The 22,024-nt window shown below is 36.4% G+C and overlaps 2 protein-coding genes across 4 annotated transcripts; one reads left to right on the top strand and one right to left on the bottom strand.

Moving 5' to 3' along the window:
- Window positions 1-809: 809 nt before the first annotated feature.
- On the bottom strand, window positions 810-3,195 carry LOC129355345 (major intrinsically disordered NOTCH2-binding receptor 1-like). Its single transcript, XM_055024865.1, has 3 exons — window positions 3,049-3,195; window positions 2,498-2,749; window positions 810-1,004 (listed from the first exon to the last, which is right to left on the bottom strand). Exons 1-3 carry the CDS (start codon window positions 3,193-3,195, stop codon window positions 810-812), a joined length of 594 nt encoding a protein of 197 aa, XP_054880840.1.
- Window positions 3,196-4,925: 1,730 nt separating this feature from the next.
- ajm1 (apical junction component 1 homolog) lies at window positions 4,926-19,445 on the top strand. 3 transcript variants are annotated; one of them, XM_055024860.1, is made up of 3 exons: window positions 4,926-5,180; window positions 7,505-7,625; window positions 14,203-19,445. In XM_055024860.1, exon 3 carries the CDS (start codon window positions 14,257-14,259, stop codon window positions 17,521-17,523), a length of 3,267 nt encoding a protein of 1,088 aa, XP_054880835.1. In that variant the 5' UTR covers window positions 4,926-5,180; window positions 7,505-7,625; window positions 14,203-14,256; the 3' UTR covers window positions 17,524-19,445. The 3 variants fall into 3 exon arrangements, with proteins under 3 accessions (XP_054880835.1, XP_054880838.1, XP_054880837.1); XM_055024863.1 differs by lacking the exon at window positions 4,926-5,180 and adding an exon at window positions 6,753-6,843; XM_055024862.1 differs by lacking the exon at window positions 4,926-5,180 and having other exon boundaries at window positions 6,850-7,625.
- The last annotated feature ends 2,579 nt before the right edge of the window (window positions 19,446-22,024 follow it).

Here is a 22,024-nt window from a genome sequence, read left to right as displayed (position 1 = left end):
CTGAGGTCATTTTCAAACCTTCAGGGTCTCTGAAGGGGCCGACCAGCTCTCTCGCTCCCAAAAAATGACTCCACCACCTCCTTTCTGACGTCACAACCATTTTGGGATGTGGTGGCATTGGGAACGTCCTTAAACAGATTTTCTTTAATTGAGCTCACCAGATAAACTAATCAACCCAGATCTCTGAAATTAATTACAGTGATTCAAAGAGCCCTGAGACATATCATCTATAAATGTAATCTTTATGACACTTAAATCCTATTAGCATAATAATTGTCCGTTTAAAATGAAGGCACCCAGATTAGTTGTTATAAGCATTGCCTTAAATGGTTGTGTTTGTCTAAAGCACAAGTCCCAAGTCAACTTGGGAGTCAACTTGCATGCAAGTAATAAAACATTTAGAATAGATTCTATTATCCTTTGCCTTTCATATCTATAATATGAAACGCAATGACGATGTACTTGTCATTTTTGCCAAGTACAGTCATTTTACACATTCACCAGTCGGGAGTGAAATTTTCAGAAGAATGCAGCAAGATGACCTTCAAAAACTTTAAAATGTCCATAAGTTTTAGTTTTGAGAAAATGGTCACTTCCTCTAAGACGTGGTGTGTAACCTTAATGCAGATAGATGCCTTTTACAGTTTTCTATGACAGATGTTTCACAAAGTTTTTGTTTTAATTTCATAGCAAGTTGGACCACAATCACCCATTGGCTTTATGATTGAAAAGGCCAACAATTTTGATCTTCTTGATAGAGGGTTTGGACATTGTATGATGCAGATTATAGCATGATGGTTGTATCCTAATCAGCTCTGTTGTAAAACTACAATAGGCACTATTATGACAATAAGAGAAGCACAAATGAGCAAAATTATTGAGAGAACAATTTTGGAGAGTCTTTTTCTCTTGTGCTCTGCTTCTTTTCTCTTGAACAAAGAGTCAAATCCTGGAGTGTACAAGTCTTCAAGCCAAAAGTCCAGTTCCTTGGGTGTTTTTGTGTCCTATATTGGGGGACAAAAAAGTAAAAACCAGATGTCATTTTCTCAGTGATTATCTACTATTTTCATAGTAATTTGTTCCTGTGAATTTTAAACAGAAGCAAAAGGGAAAACAATTGATCCTCTTTGGCAAAGGGTTGTTATTTATACTATATTTAGAGATGTTATTTCAGTTTGAAAATAAAAATAAATGTTATTTATGTGTATGAGTTATCTCCAAACCTTCATTGAAAAATTCACATTGTCTTCTTTCTAAAAGTCATAGTGGAGATTTGTTGACTCTTGCACCACAGGATATAACTGTCTTGAGACATCAGAATGTCCATCTTAACACAGAACACTTTTCACCTTTTGTCTTGAAACAGTTTAAATGCAAGTTAATTGGACATTGTCTCAGAAGGTCCTGGATTCAATTCCAGTTCTGGGGTCTTTCTGCATGGAGTTTGTATGTTCTCTCTGTGCATGCATCGGTTCTCTCCAAGTACTCTGACTTCCTTCCACAGTCCAAAAGACATAACTTGGTTGATTGGTCTCTAAATCCTCCTTATGTGAGTGAGTGTGTGCGTGCATGGTTGTTTGTCCTGTCTGTCTCTTTGCTGCTCTGCAATGGACTTGTCCAGAGTGAATCCGCTTCTCACCTTGAGATAGGCATCAGCACCCCTTGCAACCTCAATAGGATGGATGATTTAAGAAAATGATATAATCAATTGAGGATGTGGAATAATATACACTTACTTCTACCTACTCTTTTTGAAATGGTCTATTTTACACATCTGACAAGTTTTGCACTTGCTTAGTTTTTTCTTTTGGTCTATGTTCAGAAACAAATCAATAAATGCAGCTAAACATTAAACATTTGATGCACATCTGGACTGAGAATGGTTCAAAGGAGCATTGAATCAAGCCATCTACATTAATGAGAATAGGTGCCTTTAAGTCCATATTTTGAACACCTGTAATGCAGCATTTCCTTCTTTTGCCAGGTGATTTCACAAGGCATATTTTGTTGTGAATTGGCCTATTGATAAACTACACTGAGTTTAGTTGAACAAGAGAAGTAGGTAACACTTTATTTGACCAGGTGTGTGTAAGACTGACATGACACTGTCATAAACATGATGTAATAGCTGTCATGAAGTGACATTCAGTAAATAATGACACTTTTAATGCAAAGTTGTTCTAAAATTTGGACTTCCATTGAAAATGCCAACTTTGCATTAGAGTATAAAATATAACAGTTGACACTGTTATATTGAGTTTCTTGCGCTCACTCCGGTAAATGAAGTGTTACTTCATTAGGAAGCAACTTCTAGTTGCTTCCTAATTAAACATTTAGATGTGGTTCACAGGTGAAAAGCTGACTCAATCTTGTGGAAATGTTCTAAAGGTTGGTCAAATTAGCAGACCTTTTATTGCCTTCATTTAGATTAAAGATATAGTTTATGATTATATAAGCTACAATTTTCCTTTTTTTCTGTCATTAACGGCAAAAATACCTTCAAATAATCTGTTAAGTTGCCATGGATAGTTTGTGTGTCATATTCTTCGATGGTCCAGGAAGGCTTAAACCTTTCATTGTCTGTTGTGTCGATGGATTTTATATCCTTGTAAAGAGGATTCCTTTTGATGTTATACTTCAGAGTTTCTGGAGTTATGTGCTTCTCCAGACAACTGTCCACAAACAGCACAGGACTACTGCCCTCTGAGTACGGAGGAATTTTTCTTCCATGTTGGGTTCTTTGTTCCTGCTGTCGGAAAAAAAGGAATAATTTTATTCTTATTTAACTGAGAATAAAATAACTATCTTAACACTGGAAATTTTGTAGATGAATTTACAAAGTAACCTAAACTACCTTTTAATGTAGTTACGGCAACCACAGAACTCTGTTACATTGCAGCTGACCTCATGCAATTAATTACATGCAAGCTTTTACTTCAATAGTTACAAAAGCTTAGAAAGACATTCATACGAACAACACATATTACACACAAAATCACTGTGAGGAAAAGCATGGAGAAGAGTAATGATAGCTCTGTTGCTCCATACCTGTAAATAGACCCGGTTCTGCCATCGTCTCTGACTGGAAACAAATGCTCCAACCTGGAACATGCCATGGGTAGCATCCAAAATGCCAGCATCCAGCTGCAGAAACTTTTCAGGATGATTGTTGTTGGGGAGAACAGAAATATCCATCTTTGGTTTGCTGCTCCATAAACAGTGACTTCTTTATCTGTCTGCAGCCTATTTCTGCACACCTGCTCACTTTAGCTGGCAAACTTGCCAATTATTCATGAAAAGCAAGATATTCATGAAGCTGTATCATTTGCAGGTGGGGTAACCTAATCTTATCATTGAAGACCTGATACAAAGAAGTAATACTGCCAAGAGAGAAGCAAAGACAGGGAGAGAGGGGGATGTAAGTAAGGTCCACCCCATAGTGTCATGTTCACTCCTCCTGCATGAGTGCATAGTGCCAGTAGACAATCTCTTGCTTTGTGTCATTGACCTTACAGCAATATCTCATACTGAGCATGTATGGAAAGAAAAAACTCCCATTTCAAAGGAAGAAACCTCCACCAGAACCGAAACCAGGCTCGGTACAATCTATAATCTGCCAAAAGCCACTGGAGGTTTGAGAAGACAGCGAAGATATACAAGAGAGAAGTAACTGAACTGATGTAAGAGTACTTTCTTCATGAAAATGTAGCCTAGTGGAAATTCAGACTTATTAAGACAGTTTACCACCACTAGAGTGTGCTGTTGAAACATCCCGAATGTCTGTTGGAAGTCAAATCCGTCCGTCCGTCCGTCCGTCCATCCATCCATCCATCCATCCATCCATCCATCATCTGTTCACCCTTGTCCCTAGTGGGGTCGGGAGGTTCTGGTGCCCATCTCCAGCTGCGTTCCAGGCGAGAGGTGGAGTCACCCTGGACAGGTCGCCAGTCTGTCGCAGGAAATGAAAAAATGTTAACAAGTAATTCATAAGAATAAAGAACCAGACATCTGAGTCTCTTCACCTCTCTATCATCTCCTAAGGTAAACATGGTACAGAACATTTTGCTATGATTGTCTCAGTTTCTTATTGTCCTTTTAGTCGACTATTATGGTAAACCATAATAGTTATTTGCTGAGGATGCAGAATTTGGATTATACGTTTTCTCACATACAATTATGAGCTGATATAATACGAATGGGAATAAAAAAAACCCAAATCATAGTGTAAAAGTAAATACAGTTTATTTTACTATGACCTGAAATCTCACAGCAGCTTTTAGATTCCTGATCACTTTAAAGCTGCAGTCTGTCACTTATATAAATAGAAAGTTTATTAGGTCTTTCTGTGTAGGAAAAATGCAATTTTTCTTTGTTAATATATATTGCTCTATGGTCAATATTATTTTATTAATGTGTGTTGCCAGTTTGGATAACATGACAATCAAGCTATAAGAATGAAGGAAAACATTCTAGCAAAATGCACCAGACACAGATCTGCAGTCCAGGCAGTTCTAGACAGAGGCTGACACCAGTGGCTTTTTGGCTCACTTACATATAAAATGATAAAATATTGTCCTGTTTTTGTTTCATTTAAAAAAAAAATACCCTCATGAAAAAGCACCGACTGATTCCTGTGGCAAATGTGGTCCAGAAAAAGCCTTGGAAACAAATTTCTTACTTGTACAAGTGTTTTTGTATTAGCCTTTAAAAATGATTTCAGTACTAGACATTTTTAAAATTCCAGAAAATGAACATTTCTCATGGTGAAGACATGCATGAAACTTGGACTCAATGCCAATGTTCCACAGAAGAAATTTTATTTTTTTCTGAATGGAAAGAGATAGAAATATTTTAATGATGTTTTGAAGAATACCAGTCAACATCCTTAAAAATTATTACACAAAACTGATCTCCCTGTTCTGAGCGCCTGCTGTCATGGAGGCGGAATGGAAGGCTGTGGTTGCGGCCACATCGACGCAGACGCTGCGACGGGTCTGCGCAGCTGTGTTGCGCAGAGATTCACTCGCGATGTAAGATCAGAACGAGAGGCAGAATTCTCCCCCTGGAGTCTGTCTGACGAATAAGGTGCACATTGCAGATTCATCGTGTGCACATATCAGATGTCGTCATTGGGAGAACGCCAGACAAAATATGGACATGCAAAAGCTGGGATTAATGCGGTAAGACTTGAAGCTTCATTTATTTATATATTTACGCTGGACGCTCACTGTGATGTGTGCGGTGACTGATCACGTGAAGCTTTCTATCTTCTGCAACTGCGGCATTTAGTTACTCTTGGTGCAGTGGTTTATCTGTCATTACATGATGAACACGATGTGAACCGGCCAGGTTGAAATCTGCAACAATCTATTCGTTTGCATTCATTTGCAGCGTGCAGTGAGTGTCGAGCTTTGAGCTCTGAGCTTGCAGTAAAGCGGTGCAGAATCAGGCGGATCATTACTTGCTGTTTTCCCATCTTTGAACACTGACATCATCCTCATCAGGACTCTGGCTCCGGGCAGCGGCTATTCATGCAGTTCTCCCAACGCGCAGCGTTTGCAAGCTCAGCGCCTCAATGCGACGATCATTAGGATGTCGGCGCTCAAGTTGATTTTATTTCACAGACTGCAGGCCGCCAGTGTGGCGCTGCTGCAGAGCCTGGATTGGTGCTTTGATGACTGTTCTTAAAAAAAATAAACTCGACAGAACACTGGTGAAAGCTTGATGCTGTGGAACAGGGCCATGCAGAAATATTTCACTTTAAATTAGGTCAGGAGCCAATGCTATTCAACCATCTGACAATATAGTGTCTGCTGGTTAATTATTACAACCCAGATTTAAATGTTGATAAACAAAAATTCTCAATATTGTATCAGATTCTTTTACTGAGATCTTCATGTTATATTCCACCAGATAACAAAATGAAGACTTTAAACAAATATCGTCATGCTTTAGGTCTCAAACATGATTGTGCTACATCTTTTGGAAGATGATTTGATGTGGATTAGGTTGAGAAGGTAAGAAAGGAATCTTTTTCAAGTGAAAATATGACTACTTGTTGCCAGGGAGCTGGGCTTTTGGTGAGGGCAGGAAAGTATCATGTAATATCACTGGGCAACTGAAATGGATCAACCTCACCAAATTTTGGTGTAACTGAATTTTTTTTGAAGGTTTGTTGGCTCTAGTAGCCTTTGTTTAACAGTTGTCAGGCAGGAAAGTGAGTTGCAAGAGAGGGGGGAGACATTCAGCCAAAGTCATCAGGACTTGAACCTGTGACCAGAACTCTGGTCTCCATGCATGCATGGACTGCATGTTGTCCATGCATCCCTTTTCATCATAAAAGCATACTTTTATGATGAAAAGGCAAGTCTGATGACCACTCCCTGTAGAAAAGAAGAAAACTCATCGTTTTCGATCAGTTTTAATGATACATGTTTTAAGGCAACAATGACAGAATTTAAAGCCTAATTTTAATTCCAAAATTTGTAAACTTTCCAAAACACTTTCAGTAATATAAAATAGAAACAGCCTTTACTGTCTCACAAAGAGACTTTGAATTTGTATCAAATGTCAGACTTCTGGACTGGCTGTGTCCAGCACTGAGGACTGATTTGGTCATGCTCACTTTTCATTTCTTTGGCATTCAAACATTTTTCACAGGAGCTGAATTTTTGAAAGAAGTTTTGGGAGTTTTCACACCATCCATCCATCCATTTTCTGATCACCCTTCTCCCTAACGGGGTCGGGAGGTGCTGGTGCCCATCTCCTGCTGCGTTCCGGGCGAGAGGCGGGATACACCCTGGACAGGTCGCCAATTTGTCGCAGGAGTTTTCACACTTTTTGGTAAATTAAAATAATACAACTATCAAGAAACTATCAACAAACTTTTGAATTACAATAATAACATTAAATATTCATATATTAAAAGTGTAACAAGATCTCACAACTTTAAAACATCACAATATTTCTTGTTGAGGTGACTTCTGTCTTGTGAGCACTAGTCAGTTCTTGATGGACCTTAACAGATGCCTCAACTGCTCTAAATGTTTTGTTTACATCATTTTGGGAATTCAGTAGGAACTACAAATGGCTGCCAAGTTAGAAATAATAAACAATGTGTTAGCTCTGAAAGCTTTTTGTGTGCTGAAATAAGCAGAAAGTACTACTATAATAACATGGATGGATTTCAAAGTATACATTCCCCTAAATAACAATCAGTGCACTTAATCAATAGCAGCTGGGAAAAGTTGTTCTATAGATAACGAATAGCTGAAGTCCAAAGGTCTGAAAAGATAAAGATAAATCAGAAAAAGCAATCTGATTTCTTTGGATCTGTTTGTTGAGTTTGTGGGAAAATATATGAAAAGGCAAAAATAAAAACATAAACATAAACCTTAGACTAAAGACACTGTTGCTGTATAACAGTCTCATGAAGAGGATCCTTAGGGTTGTCTGTAATTTAAAGAAATTCATGTAGAATCCTTCTTTGCACCATCATTTCCAGAGGTTCCACAGTCGTCCCCAGAAAAGAACAAGAACAGAACCAGCCATCTTTATCAGGTCGGTGAAGCCACAGCGTCAGAGTCCAGAGTCCAGCCCTGTCTGTTGTCCAGACGAACACCGAGGTATTTATATTCCTCAGCCACCTCCACTTGTCCTCCCATGAAACCTTGTTTGTCTTGAAACCTACAATCATGTTCTTGATTTTGCTAAACAATTTTTTACCAGAAGAGAAAAAAAAAATGTATTTGAATATGCATTGTTCATTCATCTTATTCTTTTATTATAAATAAAGGTAAAATAAAATATCAGATGTCAACACATATTGAACTTTAAAAAGTATCTATCTATCTATCTATCTATCTATCTATCTATCTATCTATCTATCTATCTATCTATCTATCTATCTATCTATCTATCTATCTATCTATCTATCTATCTATCTATCTATCTATCTATCTATCTATCTATCTATCTATCTATCTATCTATCTATCTATCTATCTATCTATCTATCTATCTATCTATCTATAGATAGATATAGATATCTATCTATCCATATATAGATAGGGAGCCTGAGGCCTTCCTCTGATGCAGATTATATAGATGGGTTGGTCCAAATGGTTTTCCACTTGGATCCGCTTCCTTTGAGGATTTCTCCAACTGGCACTCACTGAGAGTGTCTGTAATCAGAACTGTGACGATGATAATAATAATAATAATAATAATAATAATAATAATAATAATAATAATGGAGGAACTGGGTTCCTGTCTGAGAAAGAAATTCAAATAAAATATATATATATATATATATATATATATATATATATATATATATATATATATATATATATATATATATATATATATATATATATATATTTCAGTGAGTAATACAAAATTGTTACTCACATTGTACATGGAATAAGGATGTTAAGATCAGAGGAATATCTTCATTTTGCTCACTGATTTCCTCTGTTTCCCAGGTCCATCAGTCTCCGCGTGCGCAGTGGGAATAATAAAGAAACAAGCATACGATATTAGACTTCAGATATGTCTTGAGCTTTTTCCAGAGAATTCAATGCATAAATATGTTACATCAGCATTACACCCAGATTATCAAACAGTCCGACACATGACAACATCAAAAGTTACCTGCAACAAGTTGAAAAGAAAAGACAAAAATGAATTTCTGGGAATTGCTCACTCGGGCACAAAGCAATTCGATCTTCTGCTGTAAAACAAAGCTTTTTATAAGACTGTGTATTTCCTTCATTTAAATATATGTATTAGAAGGTGTGTTCTTCTCCTTGTGGGGCTATCTTAATGTTAATTTTATTACCCTGCTTGAGCCCTGCTCTTACCAGGCTCCTTCTTACATTCCAGACGAAAATCTATGACCTGCAGCTGGCCGTTGTTTCTGCCTCAAAGTAATTCAACAAGAAACTGATCTCTTATGTTAAACAAACTGGCACAAAAATCTAATGCTAAATAATAACTATAAGTTTGGATCTAAAAACTGCAGTGTTTTCTATTTTTAGAAAAGCTCTTTTAAAATACCTGAAATATTTTAGGAGTAAAAATAGTTTCCTAATTCTATTGTATTTCAATAATATAAAATGCATGCAAATAATATGGTTAAAAACTAACTAATTCAAAACATGCTGTTTAATGCTTAAGAAAATATCTTAATACGTTTGATTTTACTTTGGAGAAGGATTTTTAAAGTTTTAATGTTTCACTGAACTGTTAAACCAATCACCAAAGAATTTATTGTTTTGATAGACAGACTCCCTGTATGCATAGCAGTTAAGGGAGTGCAGGCCTGCCTATCTGCAAAATCCTCCTTAGAAATTTATGTAAGTTCACCTTATCGTAAAAGTCTACCCAAAAGGTTCATGCTCGATCCAAGATTTCATATGCACAAAGGTTAATGTTTCTAAAGTTATGCTAACTAAACTTATATTCTCAACCATGGGCTTCCATGAACAATATGAGTAACACTTTTATTTTTACTTTTAAACTGTTTACTATAACAGTTTATGACAGTGCAGCATGTTCACTCCACTGTTTGATTCCAGTTACAGTGTTGCAATATCTTTTCTTAGATGTTCGGATGCTACATATTTTGAAATTCAGTGTTCCCCTTAAGTTGTACCCATCCTCGCTTTCATAAAACATTTTCTGAAAACGTTTTTTTAGGTAACAAATTCTAAAAGACTTCATACATAAATAGTACAGTTTGATTAGTGCATGCAATACTGATCCTTTACTTTGGAGGCCGTATTGACTATTCACAAGTAACTGATGTTTTTCAATAAAATAGTCCAGTCTACTGATGAATAGCTTTTCTAAGATTTTGGAAAATTGTAGAAGAGAAACAGGATGCTAATTTGTGAAGTGTTTTTTATCTCCAGATACAGTGTAAATAACTTTATAATTTATTTTTATTAACTGGCCAGTTTCCCAATAGTATAAAAATGGCTAAATATGAATAAGAATGTTAGAAATCATCTCAATTATTTTTTTTATTTACCAATAGCATATCAATGTCATAATCAGAGGATTTTTTCACAGCATTAACAATATTTATAACTTCACTTTCATTAATTGGTTCACCAAATATAGTATAGATATTTCTTTCTATTACAATAGTATCATTCACAAGATCTTGTATTTCTTCTACTAGTTTTGGACCAACTAGAAAGATCAAAAAATGGTTGAATTTATTATACATATTACCATATAATTTTGAATAACATAGTCCTGACAGCAGTGTCAGGATGATGTAACAGTGACAGTCCTAATTTGAAGAAAAATAAAATGATGAAATGATGACTGAAGCGCTGCATTTAGCATCCAGATTGCAACTCATTTATTTGTTAACCAACAAATCTTTTATATTGTGCAATATTAATGGTTTATATTACTTTGTTTAATAAACCTCAACAGTAATAATTATCTCTTTTTTTCACATTACCATCTTTCACTCAATGAAGATAAATCAACAGTTTTAAAGCTTTACTGCATTTAATTGCATGTTAACTGGTCTAAACATCAAAGAGTACACTGATTTTACCAGTACGCAACTTACAAAAATATATGAAATTTAACATGGAATTGTTTCAACTTTACTCTCTGAATTCCCACACTTTATGAACAAAGAACAGTTTCACTATCTTTAACTTCGCTTGGACTCAGTTTATTCTCTGAGCTTCTTTATGAGTCAACAAGTTATTGACTCATCTTTTAGAATCTGTTACCTAAAAAAATGTTTGTTATTATTCAAACAAAAGCAAAATAAAACTCTTAAACCCTGAAGTTACAGTCTTCTAATGACCTAAACCCACAAGACGTGCCCAGTGGGGGTTGGCAATGACAGCCAAAGCGCTGCCTTTAGCATCAAGCATGTGTCTGAGGCAAACAGGAAGTCATTATGTGTAAGAACATTGAACTTTCAGAGCATTGATTTTTCAATTGAAGTTTCAATGCTCTGAAAGCAAAAGTGGCCAGTCAATTTTGGGTGGTCATCGTTCCATTAGACATGGAATATATGAGGGTAAGATTGTAAACTATAAAAATAGTTCACATACATAATAGTTCACAAAACATGCCCAATTTTTGACAACTGTACCTATAAAAAAGTGCCTCTTAATATGCCAGAACCCATGTCAAAATCAAAAACAATGTGACTGCAGCTTAAGAAAGGGGTGATTTTTTTTTTAATTATTCATTTTCTAAATAAAGATTAGACTTCCAAAGTTTGAACAAGATTCTTGTCTGAAATTAGAGTTTGGCATAACCAAAAGTAAAGGACACATTTGTGTTTGGTCTCACATCTCCTATTGGCTTCAAGACCAGATCAGCTTTGGTCATTTGGACATGAATTTTTTTTTTTAAATCATTCTTTGATTGAATATATTTCAATCAAAGAAATATATTAAAATATATATGTACTAATAAGAAATTAGTACATGTGAATATTATGGGTCACAACTAATTTTCACACCATAGAATGTGAGTTGCAATTATTAGCAACAATTACTATTGTTATTGGTAAATTGGTAAATGGACTAAACATATATAGCGCTTTTCCAATCATTTTGATTACTCAAAGCGCTTGAGGCTATAATCACATTCAGAAACACCCAAACATTTAGACATCAATACGCAGGTTGGTAGACAACTTTTATTATTATTATTAGCAATAATTGTTAAGCATCTACTAGATTTGCTACAATGAAAAACATTGTTTCTAACCACACAAAAACATACTTCAGTGCAAATGACAGTGCAGCATGCATAATTTATATCACTCTAACTTCATGTACACTATGCTTTCTATGTCAGACTCATTTTCTACAGGCTCATGGAACCAGAATAACACAGTTCCATATCCTCCCCAAGACTGAAAGAACCAATAACTAAATCCTCTCTTAAAAGCTTTTTTCTTTGTAGAGTTGTGGGTCATCAGGCACCAACAAAGCACAGCTTTCTGCCTGAAATACCATTTAATTCTAATACTAGTCTTTGTTTTGAGTAAAAAAAAAGAGATGTAGCATGCTCTAAATAGGAAGAATTTGACTAATATCACAAGTTGCGCAAGTTTTTATATATAGAGCACCCAACTCTTGAACGTGACTCGTCGGTTTATGCAAATCTTCTCTCTGTATCCAGTTTAGCATGCTACAAACAGCATCAAAATATAAGAGGTAATTATGTATATAAAATCACATATATATATATATATTATATATATATATATATATATATATATATATATATATATATATATATATATATCTAAGAGGAATTTGACTTACTATAGAGTTTAAAACAGAGAAGCAAAATTAGGTTTTCCTGGGGGTGGGGATCCAGTTCCAGTATTTCTGTGTTGCAGTGGACCCTTGAAATATGTAGATCATGAAAAACTGCTCACTGACCGGAATGTTACTGTGGTTGTGCGTTATGGTCACTGACCACTGAGCTCTCCCTCCCTTCGTGTTTCAGTACTACTTTGCTACTGTCAGGCCCCTTTTCCCTGGGCGTTGTTCTGCAGTGATCTTGTCTGTCTGCTGACTGTTGTCTATGGTGACTTAAATGATGTTATAGGTTTCTGTTAGTATATTGTAAGGAATTAAGTATCTATCTAATGGTGTCTGTATTCACAGTGGAAGTAGGGGTTCTCCGCCATTTTCGTTGTAATCTGTTTTTCTCCTGGTTTGTGGGTAGTCAGGGATTTCAGGATTTGTATCATTTTCAGTTCTCTAGAAAGAAGTTGTTTTACTTTTTAAAAGGGGGTGTTTTGTTTGCTGATTTGGCCTTGGAGACCCTGAAGCTTAAAGCTTCCCTGTTTTTTCCCTTCTATTGTGATTCAGATTGTACCTAAATTGTAAAATAAACTCTTTTGCAACTGATATCAACTGTTTAGTTATTACAGTTTTTTTGCTACACCCAGTGCCAGAATTTATCCTTAGTTGTCTTGGGGAGGGGTTGTAACATTGTGTTGAAGAAGTGATCTACATTATGTTCCTTTGCATATCCTTCAGCACTTTTTGATGGTGGAAGGATATGTTAATAATGTGGTAACATTAGTAGCATGTTACCACTGCTACTGATAAAAGTAACAGGGATGGTGATTTTCAAATGATTTAAAATGATGAGAAGTTTAATGATATTAAACAATGGTACAGAATTTTCATGTTTTTGTTAATCTTATTTTTACATGTTTAACACTTTTTGTACTGTTGTGTGAACATCTGATAATCTATTCTATCAGATGTGGTATTACTTTTACGCTAGACATAATAGGACACATACCTAAAGAGTTCTGCTTTCATCCCAACAATCCACAGAATGTTGTCCCAAAAGTTTTGGGGATCATCAAGATATTTTTGAAAAAATTAAAAGAGCATTAATGGGGTCTTTTTCTTTTACGTTTCTTGCTCAGAAACTTACCTCTGAACCATGGAGGCTATTTTTGTCCAGTCTCTTATGATGAAGCCATTATCTCTGAACTTAACTGAGGGCAATGAGGCCTGCAGTTCTTTACTGTTGTCATTGGTTTCCCTTAAGACTTTTTGAATGAGTGAGTGGCTGCTGTACTCTTGGGATAATTTTGGTCAGCTAATCACTCCTAGGAAATTTCGCCACAGTTTCTTGTTTGAGCAATCACTTTTTCACATTGTTAAAAAAAAATTCTGCTTTAATAATAAACACCATTTAAAATCTGCATTTTTGACTAATATTTAAATTGATTTGATGTTCTGATATATGTAACAGTAACCAATATGCAAAAATAGGAAATCAGGAAGGGGGCAAACACTTTTTTACACCAGTGTAGATTTTTGTTTTGCTACTTAAGCTGCTGAAGAGAAATAATGAACATCTGATGTAAGTTTGACCTAAGTTCTTAAACTTTAGATGAGTTAAGTTGAGTTTAATACAAGTAATTTCACTTAATATATTGAATTTTGTGTGCGAGTAATGATGCACTGCCCCTGCATGGCTAGTAAATCACTTTTGGTGAGCTAAAGAAAATTATTTGATTTCATATGTAATTATTCTTACTGTTTCTCATAAATGTAACTTTGAAATGTCCTGCTTCTATAAGCATTTACGCCTTGTAAATGTCTTTTAATATATGTCCTTCATTTAACGTAAACAAAAAGAAAAATTATTGTCTGTTTGTTTGCCTTCTTAGGTTACCACAATATTGAGGCAACTTCATGGAGAAAGCTAAAGGAATCCCTTTAAGATGACACGCACAGACCCACCTGATATACTGGTATCAACTGTGCATCAAAACATAAAAGTGATTCCTATATCTACCCACTACAAATCTTTGCAACCCTCCAAACAATGTGATTTTATAAATTCCATTACACTGGAGGACCATCAGAGCAAAGTTAATAAGAGGCACTGTCGAACCTTTGACTATAAGTCATTGGAGTACCCAAAATCACACAAGTCCTCAATGGAGTCCCCACACAGAAAAGCTGATAGGCATGCAGCCAACCCAGATGTTGCTTGGAATGCCTTGAGTCGCCACCAGAGATACCGTTTTTCTGCTCCAGACATTTTCAGTCACAGATTAATTCCTCAATCAGTGACTGTAGAAAGGGCAAGTGAGATAGTTGTCCCTGAAAATAAAAGAAGGACCAGGTCAAAAAGTGCCTCTCGTGTTCAGACTGGCCTCACTCCTGTGACTTTTGAAGGTTACTCATCATCAGGAAGGAAAGGAAGAGAGTCCCAAAGGGTTCCAAGAGATTCTCGCTTAAGAGCTGAAGCATCCCCACTTAGAGAGTCATCTTATGCAGCAACAAGGACTCATATGCATGAAGTACATCCCATTAAGCTGCAGCCTCAAATTGGTGACAGTAGTAGATATTCACCACACTATGTTTCTGATAAATTTGAGGATGGAAGTCTAGATAAATCAGCAACTAGTCCCCATGTTAGGTGTCGAGTGGACATCAAGCCCGATGTGGCATTACATCATTCAGGTCGAAAACAGACAACATCTGCAATGGACATACCCTGGCAGAGGCATCACAGTACTGGGAGAAGTCTGACTGTGCCACGTCATTTCTCCTACTCCAGAACTCCAACTCCTACTGACTCAATGGGTGCAGAAAGTAGGCAAGCTTATCAATATTCCCGAAGCATGCCAAATACTTACCTACAACACATGGAGCTTCCTTTACAAAGAATGCCTTCTGCTAGTCATTATTATGGTAGAGAACAAAGAGCTCATTCCAGTCCTAATGTGCCAACAAATTTTTTTTATGCAGACGATGTAGCCAGATATGTGACTGCTCCTGCTCCAAAACCAGGATCTGTTTTTCATGATGAGCATTACACACCAGGTAAAACATACAGTCCCAAAGTACAGTATGTGCAAGATCCAAGGACTCGAGTAGTGCATGCTGTAACTTCTAGACCATATTATTCTGAAATGGAGCCCCACCCTTACTCTGTACAGTCAGGATATCCCAAACAATATGCTGAAAATGAACCAGGGCCATACATCATAAGCACACCCCCCACAAGTATATTGTATGGTGATGATCCAAGAACTTATCAAATTCAGACAGCACCACCACGACTTTATTATTCCAATGATATGTTTGCAGTGCCCCCAGAGCACCATGTTCCACCAAGGGCATATTATACTGAAGGTCGAAGACATGCTAGAGTCACTCAACCACAAATTGATGACTGGTATGGCTCTGATGCATCTGGTTATTCTACCAATCCTGCCTCCTACGTGTCACAGATCACTCCAACCAGAATCCGGCAAGAGCCTGTACTAACTCCATGGTATACCAATCCATGTGTAGAACCTCAAAAAATAGGTACAGATTCCAAATCTTATTCCAGGTCTTGGGACAATATTCTCAACTCACGTGTAGAAAGAAAACAACCTCTTCCTGTACAAAGAGGTCAGAGCTATGATGATCTTCTGGACTCCAGGAAGCCGCCTACAGTCAGAGGTGACAAGCCAAAACCAGTGGTAGTCAATCTTTCCAGTTCACCAAGACGCTATGCAGCCTTATCAGTATCTGATAACTCACTTATTGACAAAAGTCCAACAGAGACGTTAAAAAGTCCCACAAGCAAACTTTGGTTTGTTACTCCTGAAATAACAATCACTGATAATGACACTAGGCCAGGAAATCTTAACAAGGCTGAAGGACGGTCTGCAAGTTGGGATATTCTTGACTCTAGAAACACTGAGGGTCTAGAATTACATGACTTTGATAGCTCAACCAAAGAAAAGACACATGATAATGCCTCACTTCAGCAGAGCCTTGAGCAGCTTGATGAGCTCCTAGCAGATCTTGTGACGGACTACAAGCCACCCAGTAGACGAACAAGTGAGGAGATTTTGGACCAATTAAAGAAGTTAATTGATGAGGAAGAAGCAGTATCTCTGTCTAGAAAATGCTCAAAGCCAGATACAGACGAACCACTGCCTCTGGACAAGCAGCCAACTTCAATAAAAATTAATCCAGATGTTTTTCGTGACATGGATGGGCCAAGTGATGCAATGAAGACCGCAGAAGAATGCTCTCCAGATCAAAGTCCAGATGAGGATGATACAATGATGTGCTCCAACAATAAGTGCCGGAGAACAGAGACCTTATTCAATGCTTGTCTTTACTTTAAATCTTGCCACAGCTGTTACACCTACTACTGCTCTCGGAACTGCCGGAGAGAGGATTGGGACATACATAAAGAAAGCTGCTTATATGGAAGAATTGGAAGCACATGCCGGCATATTATAAAACACTGCCGGGAGACTGTTGAAGTCCACAAAGCCTTCTCCCGTATTGCCAAGGTTGGCTACCTTTCTCGAGGTCGGGGGGTTCTCTTCCTTGGCTTTCCAAATCCTTCTTCATCTTGTAGCTTCCTGCAATATGGCCTGAATAGTTTACCAATGTCTCCTACTTACCTGTCTCTCCGGGAGCTTGAAAGCTTCAAGGACAACCTGGGGGAATACTGTAAAGAGCTGCAAGAAGCTGGTAAAGAATATGACCCAAACGAATGTTTCATCTTGAATGTATCCATTGCTGTGGGTGACCAGCTGCCCGATGGGCCATCGCCAAGGAATGAAGCTCCTACAGTCAGAAAATATGCAAAAATTGCATTGGCTTCCTTTAGTCCTGAGAGAAAGGTTCACAAGAAAGAGGGTGACATGGAAACACTGATCCTTACACCACCTCCAGGAACGGCTGATATTGACATGGAAGGAGAGGAAGGTCTGAAGGCACGAGAAATCTGTTTTATCAATATACAACGGGAACTGAGAATGAGAGGAGTTTTTCTACGCCATGAATACCCAAATGTGTATCAACAGCTTTGTGAATTTGTGGAAAGCAACAGAAGGTTCACACCCACAACTATTTATCCAATTGATAAAAGAACTGGCAAACAGTTTATGTGCATGATCATGGCTGCCTCTGAGCCCAGAACACTGGACTGGGTTGGCACACCACATCTGCTTGATGACATCATTTAAGGGCACCTTTTGTTGAAAATAGATGTGTATAGAAATACATGCAAATTTTTGCACATATTTCTATTGGTCTAGCTGTATACAGTTGTGTGTAGTGCAGCTATAGAAATTGCATACATTCACACCTGCTTGGTCAGTAGTATTTATTATTAAAATATTTCTCATCAGGTGTAGAAGTACAATATGTTAGTTATTTATTTTAACACTATAAAATGTTTTAAGTCATTCATAAGTCATTTCCTGGTTTTCTGCTGTTACAAGACATTCACTATGGTTGGGACTATTAAACTCACAAAGTACTACTGAATTCACATATTGTTTTTTTAATCTCAGATAAGTAAATGGTGGTTATTATTTTGTCCTGAACCGTTTTACATGACTGTCTACATCTGTGAGTATGACATAAATATTTTCATATCTAACTTTAATGGTATGACATGCTGGAAATAAGAAACATTATTTTCTTAGCAACGCAAACACTTTCTATGCAAAGTTATTTCATCAATTGAGTACCACATTCCTGCAGGTGTAGCATCTGCTATATTATGTATGATGCATACATTTTACTATATAAATATATAAAAAGATTTTAAAGACTGGTGTAAAAATTTTGATGAAAGTGTAAATTCTTATTAGACATAAAGGATGACAGAAAGAAACATCTTGTGCTGCTCAAGATATCTAGTAGAAAAGGCACATTTTATATTGATTTGAAAAAGTACTCTATTGAAAACATGGACTCTTCTGTCTAAAGGCATACTTAGAGAAGTTCATATCAGCATAACATTTCTTTATTCTGCTCTGCAGAATTAGCAGAGCAATCCTGGACTTGAAAACTTTGAGGATGGATCTTAAAATGGTGCCAGTTACAAGCCCCACTAGAGGGTGTTGGCCTGTACTCTTCAGTTTAAACACTGTGAATAGTGAAAGTTATCTAAAACAAACCTCAACTTGGTCAAATACCAACATATAATGCAACTTCTTTGAAATACAATTTTATGAGTTATCTTTTTAGATATTTTCACAAATTAATCTATAGGAGTTACTGTCCTTTAAAACAAAGTGAGCCAGATTTTGGCACGGTAATTGCCAAAATCACAGTTACCGTCCTTTCTGAAATAGGGACAGAAGAAGTTAGCTGTGAATTTGTGCTGATCTAGGTTTATTTCATGTATGATGTCCTTATTAGTTTTAGCGAATCAGAGTCTATAATTTGTTTATTAGGTACAAAAATGTAGAAAGTTTAATAATACCACTTAGTCATATTGCCTCATTCTTTCTGTTGATTGTGTATTTGTAGCATCTTAAATCTTACTTTTATTGTAGAGGTGAATGGAAAGAAGGGTGTGGTTTGAATTTATTGTATGTTTGAGTGCTAATATTCTACCTAAATATGGTTTACCTGACACCACAGAAACATACAAGTCACAGTATATCACAAATATGTAAATTTCCTATTACGGTAATCACAAATGAAGGTTAATCAATTTGTTGTCCTTAAGCGATTTACCTTTCTCAGTCCTCAGAATCTGTACAACAAAGTGCAATGAAACTTGAGGCTTACATATATATTTAAAAAAAACAACAACTACTTTTAAAATGAAGTACTGTAAAAAAAAAAAAAAAGAAAAAAAAAAAACTTGAAAAGTTGACTGGCTGCATGTTATCTAATTTTTCTTCTCCAATCTCATTTTAACATGTTAGTAACTGAAACATGCTTGATGAATGAGCAGTGAAAGTGACACAATGCTGTCCAAGATTTGTTTTCTTCATTTCTATTTACCATGTTAAACAATAAGAGACCTCACTAAATTGTTTAGAAGATTCTGTAATCTTGTATTTTTTATACTTTCAACATATGTGTATTGTGTGTGTGTGTCTATTTATAAACCATGTCCAATAAATGGAACAGGAACTGCCTTCTTTCTTTTCTCAAGGGGATATTTATTCAAGTTACGCTTTTTAATCAGAATATTTAAAAGACAGGAATATTATGAATGAGCTATTTTCTTTTGTTCTTTTGTTGATCGATTGAGGACCTCTGATTTAAACAGCACTTCTTACAGCTGTGATGAGTGTTATGTCTATACCAGGTAACCCTGGTACAGACGAGAATAGTGTCATTTAATATTATCTACTTAAGTACTTAGGCATTTTTTCTATGGAGAGTATCTCGGTAAATGTTCCTCCAAAGATCTGCATATCTTTGGAGGAACAAAGATTTGCTGATTTTTTTTCCACCAAAGGGTAGGAAAAGAAAGGGGAAAAGGACAAGGGTAAGGCATAGAAAGAAGCATAGAGAAAAGAAAAATCAACACCTTTGAAGTCTGTCTCTTGACCTGCAGAAAAAAACTCCAAGTCATTACACAATGTATTTCGTAACTAGATTTTTATATAAAATAGGTCAATCTGACTGGATATCACCCAGTAAGAAATAAAGTTTACATTCGTGGACCTTTGATGGCATTTTATCTACCAGACCTTTACAGTTAAAACATGTCAAGAGATGCTACCTTTGAGAGGCCTCGAATTCTTGAGTTTTTGTACATTCAAATATACTTTACCATCAATTTGTTAATTGGTAAGTTCAACTTCATTTCAACACTGTGTGTGTTCAAGCTTTATGTGGGCCAGACCATTAGAAGGATATGTAGCATCAGACAAAGTAGGGCAGTCCTCCATTTTCTTTTGTGAGTTCTGGAACTCACAAAAGACAGCAGAGGCTCAAGTGTAATATTATGTTAATATACTGCTAACCTGTTCCAGTCAATGTTAACACTTATTGGAAACTTGAACATTTGTTTGTGACATTAGTCCAACAGAAAAACATTAAGATGTCCATAATAACGTTCTGGATCGTTACCATCAGTCTCAGTAAGTATTAAATGAACAGATCAAATGAGATCAGGTAAGAAGTACAGAGTAACAAACAGGAAATCTAAAAAAAACTTTTTAAAATTTTTATGACAGTCCCATTTTACAGCTAATGAACGACCTGAAACCTGTATTGTAGTCAAAAATCTGAGCAATAATAGTAAGAACCACAAGCCAGGTTCCAAAAAACGGTTACAAGCACAGGCAAATTAGAAAAGTTGTATATGGATGGAAATTTAAGGTGAAACATTTTCAAATAAAATTTACAAATAAAGAAAAAGAAATAGTTTTAGCAAGAGAGCAGATAAAAGATTTGTTGCATTTTGATGGAATTGGTTTTAGTAAGATTTAACTATAAAGGTTCATAACTTGGGATCAGTGAATTAAGCTCTTCAAAGCTTTGGCTCTTTAAAAAGCCCATCCATCCATTTTCTGTTTACCCTGTTCCCTAGTGGGATCAGGAGGGGTGCTGGTGCGTATCTCCAGCGAACAGCTTGCCAGTCTGCAACACAGAGACAGACAGGACAAACAACCATACGCAAACACTCACAACTAGGGAGAATTTAGAGAGACCAATTTACCTGACAGTCATGATTTTGGTCTGTGAGAGAAAGCCGGAGTACCCAGTGAGAGCACACGCATAGACAGGGAGAACATGCAAACTCCATGCAGAAAGATCCCAGAACCTTCTTGCTACCAACTGCAGCCTTCTTTAAAAAGTGAATTTGAATAATCCTCCATATGTGCCCTTTATTCTTTATTCTTATGACCCAAGTGGAAATATTATTTCTACTTCAAATGGAAGTAGAAATATTAAACAATCTGTACTTGGTCAGTTTAAGTAAGCACAAACAAGCTGGTATACTGATGATGAAGTATGCATTACATCAAACTTAAAATCTAAAGTGTCTCATTTTTAGCAAGTCTAAATATTGAGGATCATAAAGGAAGTGGCCAGTAGAGGGCAGTGTACTTGCTTTTAAGATCACTATGACATAGTGATATTCCCAGTTACTAGAAGTTACTCTATCAGGAGTCTCAAACTCCAGACCTCCAAGGCTGGTGTCCTGCAACTTTTAGATGTACCTCTGATGCACCACCTGAATCAAATAATTAGGTCATTAGCCAGGCTCTGGAGAACTGATCTACACAAGGAGGAAGCAATTAAGCCATTTCATTCTAGCGTTTTGTACCTGTGGGACATCTAAAAACTGCAGGACAGTGACCCTCGAGGACTGGAATTTGAGACCCCTGCAGATATATGTTTTATGCCAAACATATGGTTTTGCATTATGGCCAAATGGCTTATGAAAGTATTTGCCCTCCTTTAAGTTTTTAACCTTTTGCCTCTTTTCAGGCTTCAAACATAAAAATCAAAAAAAAATATTTTGTGAAAAACCAACAGAAGTTGAACACAATCATGAGGTGGAATGAAATTTATTGGATATTTTAAACATTTTTAACAAATTAAAAACTGCAAAGTGGGGCTTGCAATATTATTCGGCCCCCTTGCATTGATACTTTGTAGCGCCACCTTTTGCTGCGATTACTGCTGTAAGTCGCTTGGGGTATGTCTATCAGTTTTGCACATCAAGAGACTGAAATTCTTGCCCATTCTTCCTTGCAAAAT

The sequence above is a fragment of the Poeciliopsis prolifica genome, unplaced genomic scaffold (genome assembly GCF_027474105.1).
Source record: "Poeciliopsis prolifica strain line A6 unplaced genomic scaffold, Auburn_PproV2 SCAFFOLD131, whole genome shotgun sequence".
Classification (NCBI taxonomy): Eukaryota; Metazoa; Chordata; class Actinopteri; order Cyprinodontiformes; family Poeciliidae; genus Poeciliopsis; species Poeciliopsis prolifica.
The sequence above is the reverse complement of the archived record's forward strand: the minus strand, read 5'-3'. Positions and strand labels throughout refer to the sequence as shown.

Excerpts from the sequence above, each read along its gene's own strand:
- LOC129355345 (XM_055024865.1), bottom strand. The coding sequence starts at position 3,195 with ATGGATATTTCTGTTCTCCCCAACAACAATCATCCTGAAAAGTTTCTG. Across the intron at positions 2,750-3,048 it reads AGAACCGGGTCTATTTACAG|CAGGAACAAAGAACCCAACA; the intron begins GTATGGAGCAAC and ends TTTTTCCGACAG. Across the intron at positions 1,005-2,497 it reads ACTTAACAGATTATTTGAAG|GACACAAAAACACCCAAGGA; the intron begins GTATTTTTGCCG and ends CCCCCAATATAG.
- ajm1 (XM_055024860.1), top strand. The coding sequence starts at position 14,257 with ATGACACGCACAGACCCACCTGATATACTGGTATCAACTGTGCATCAA.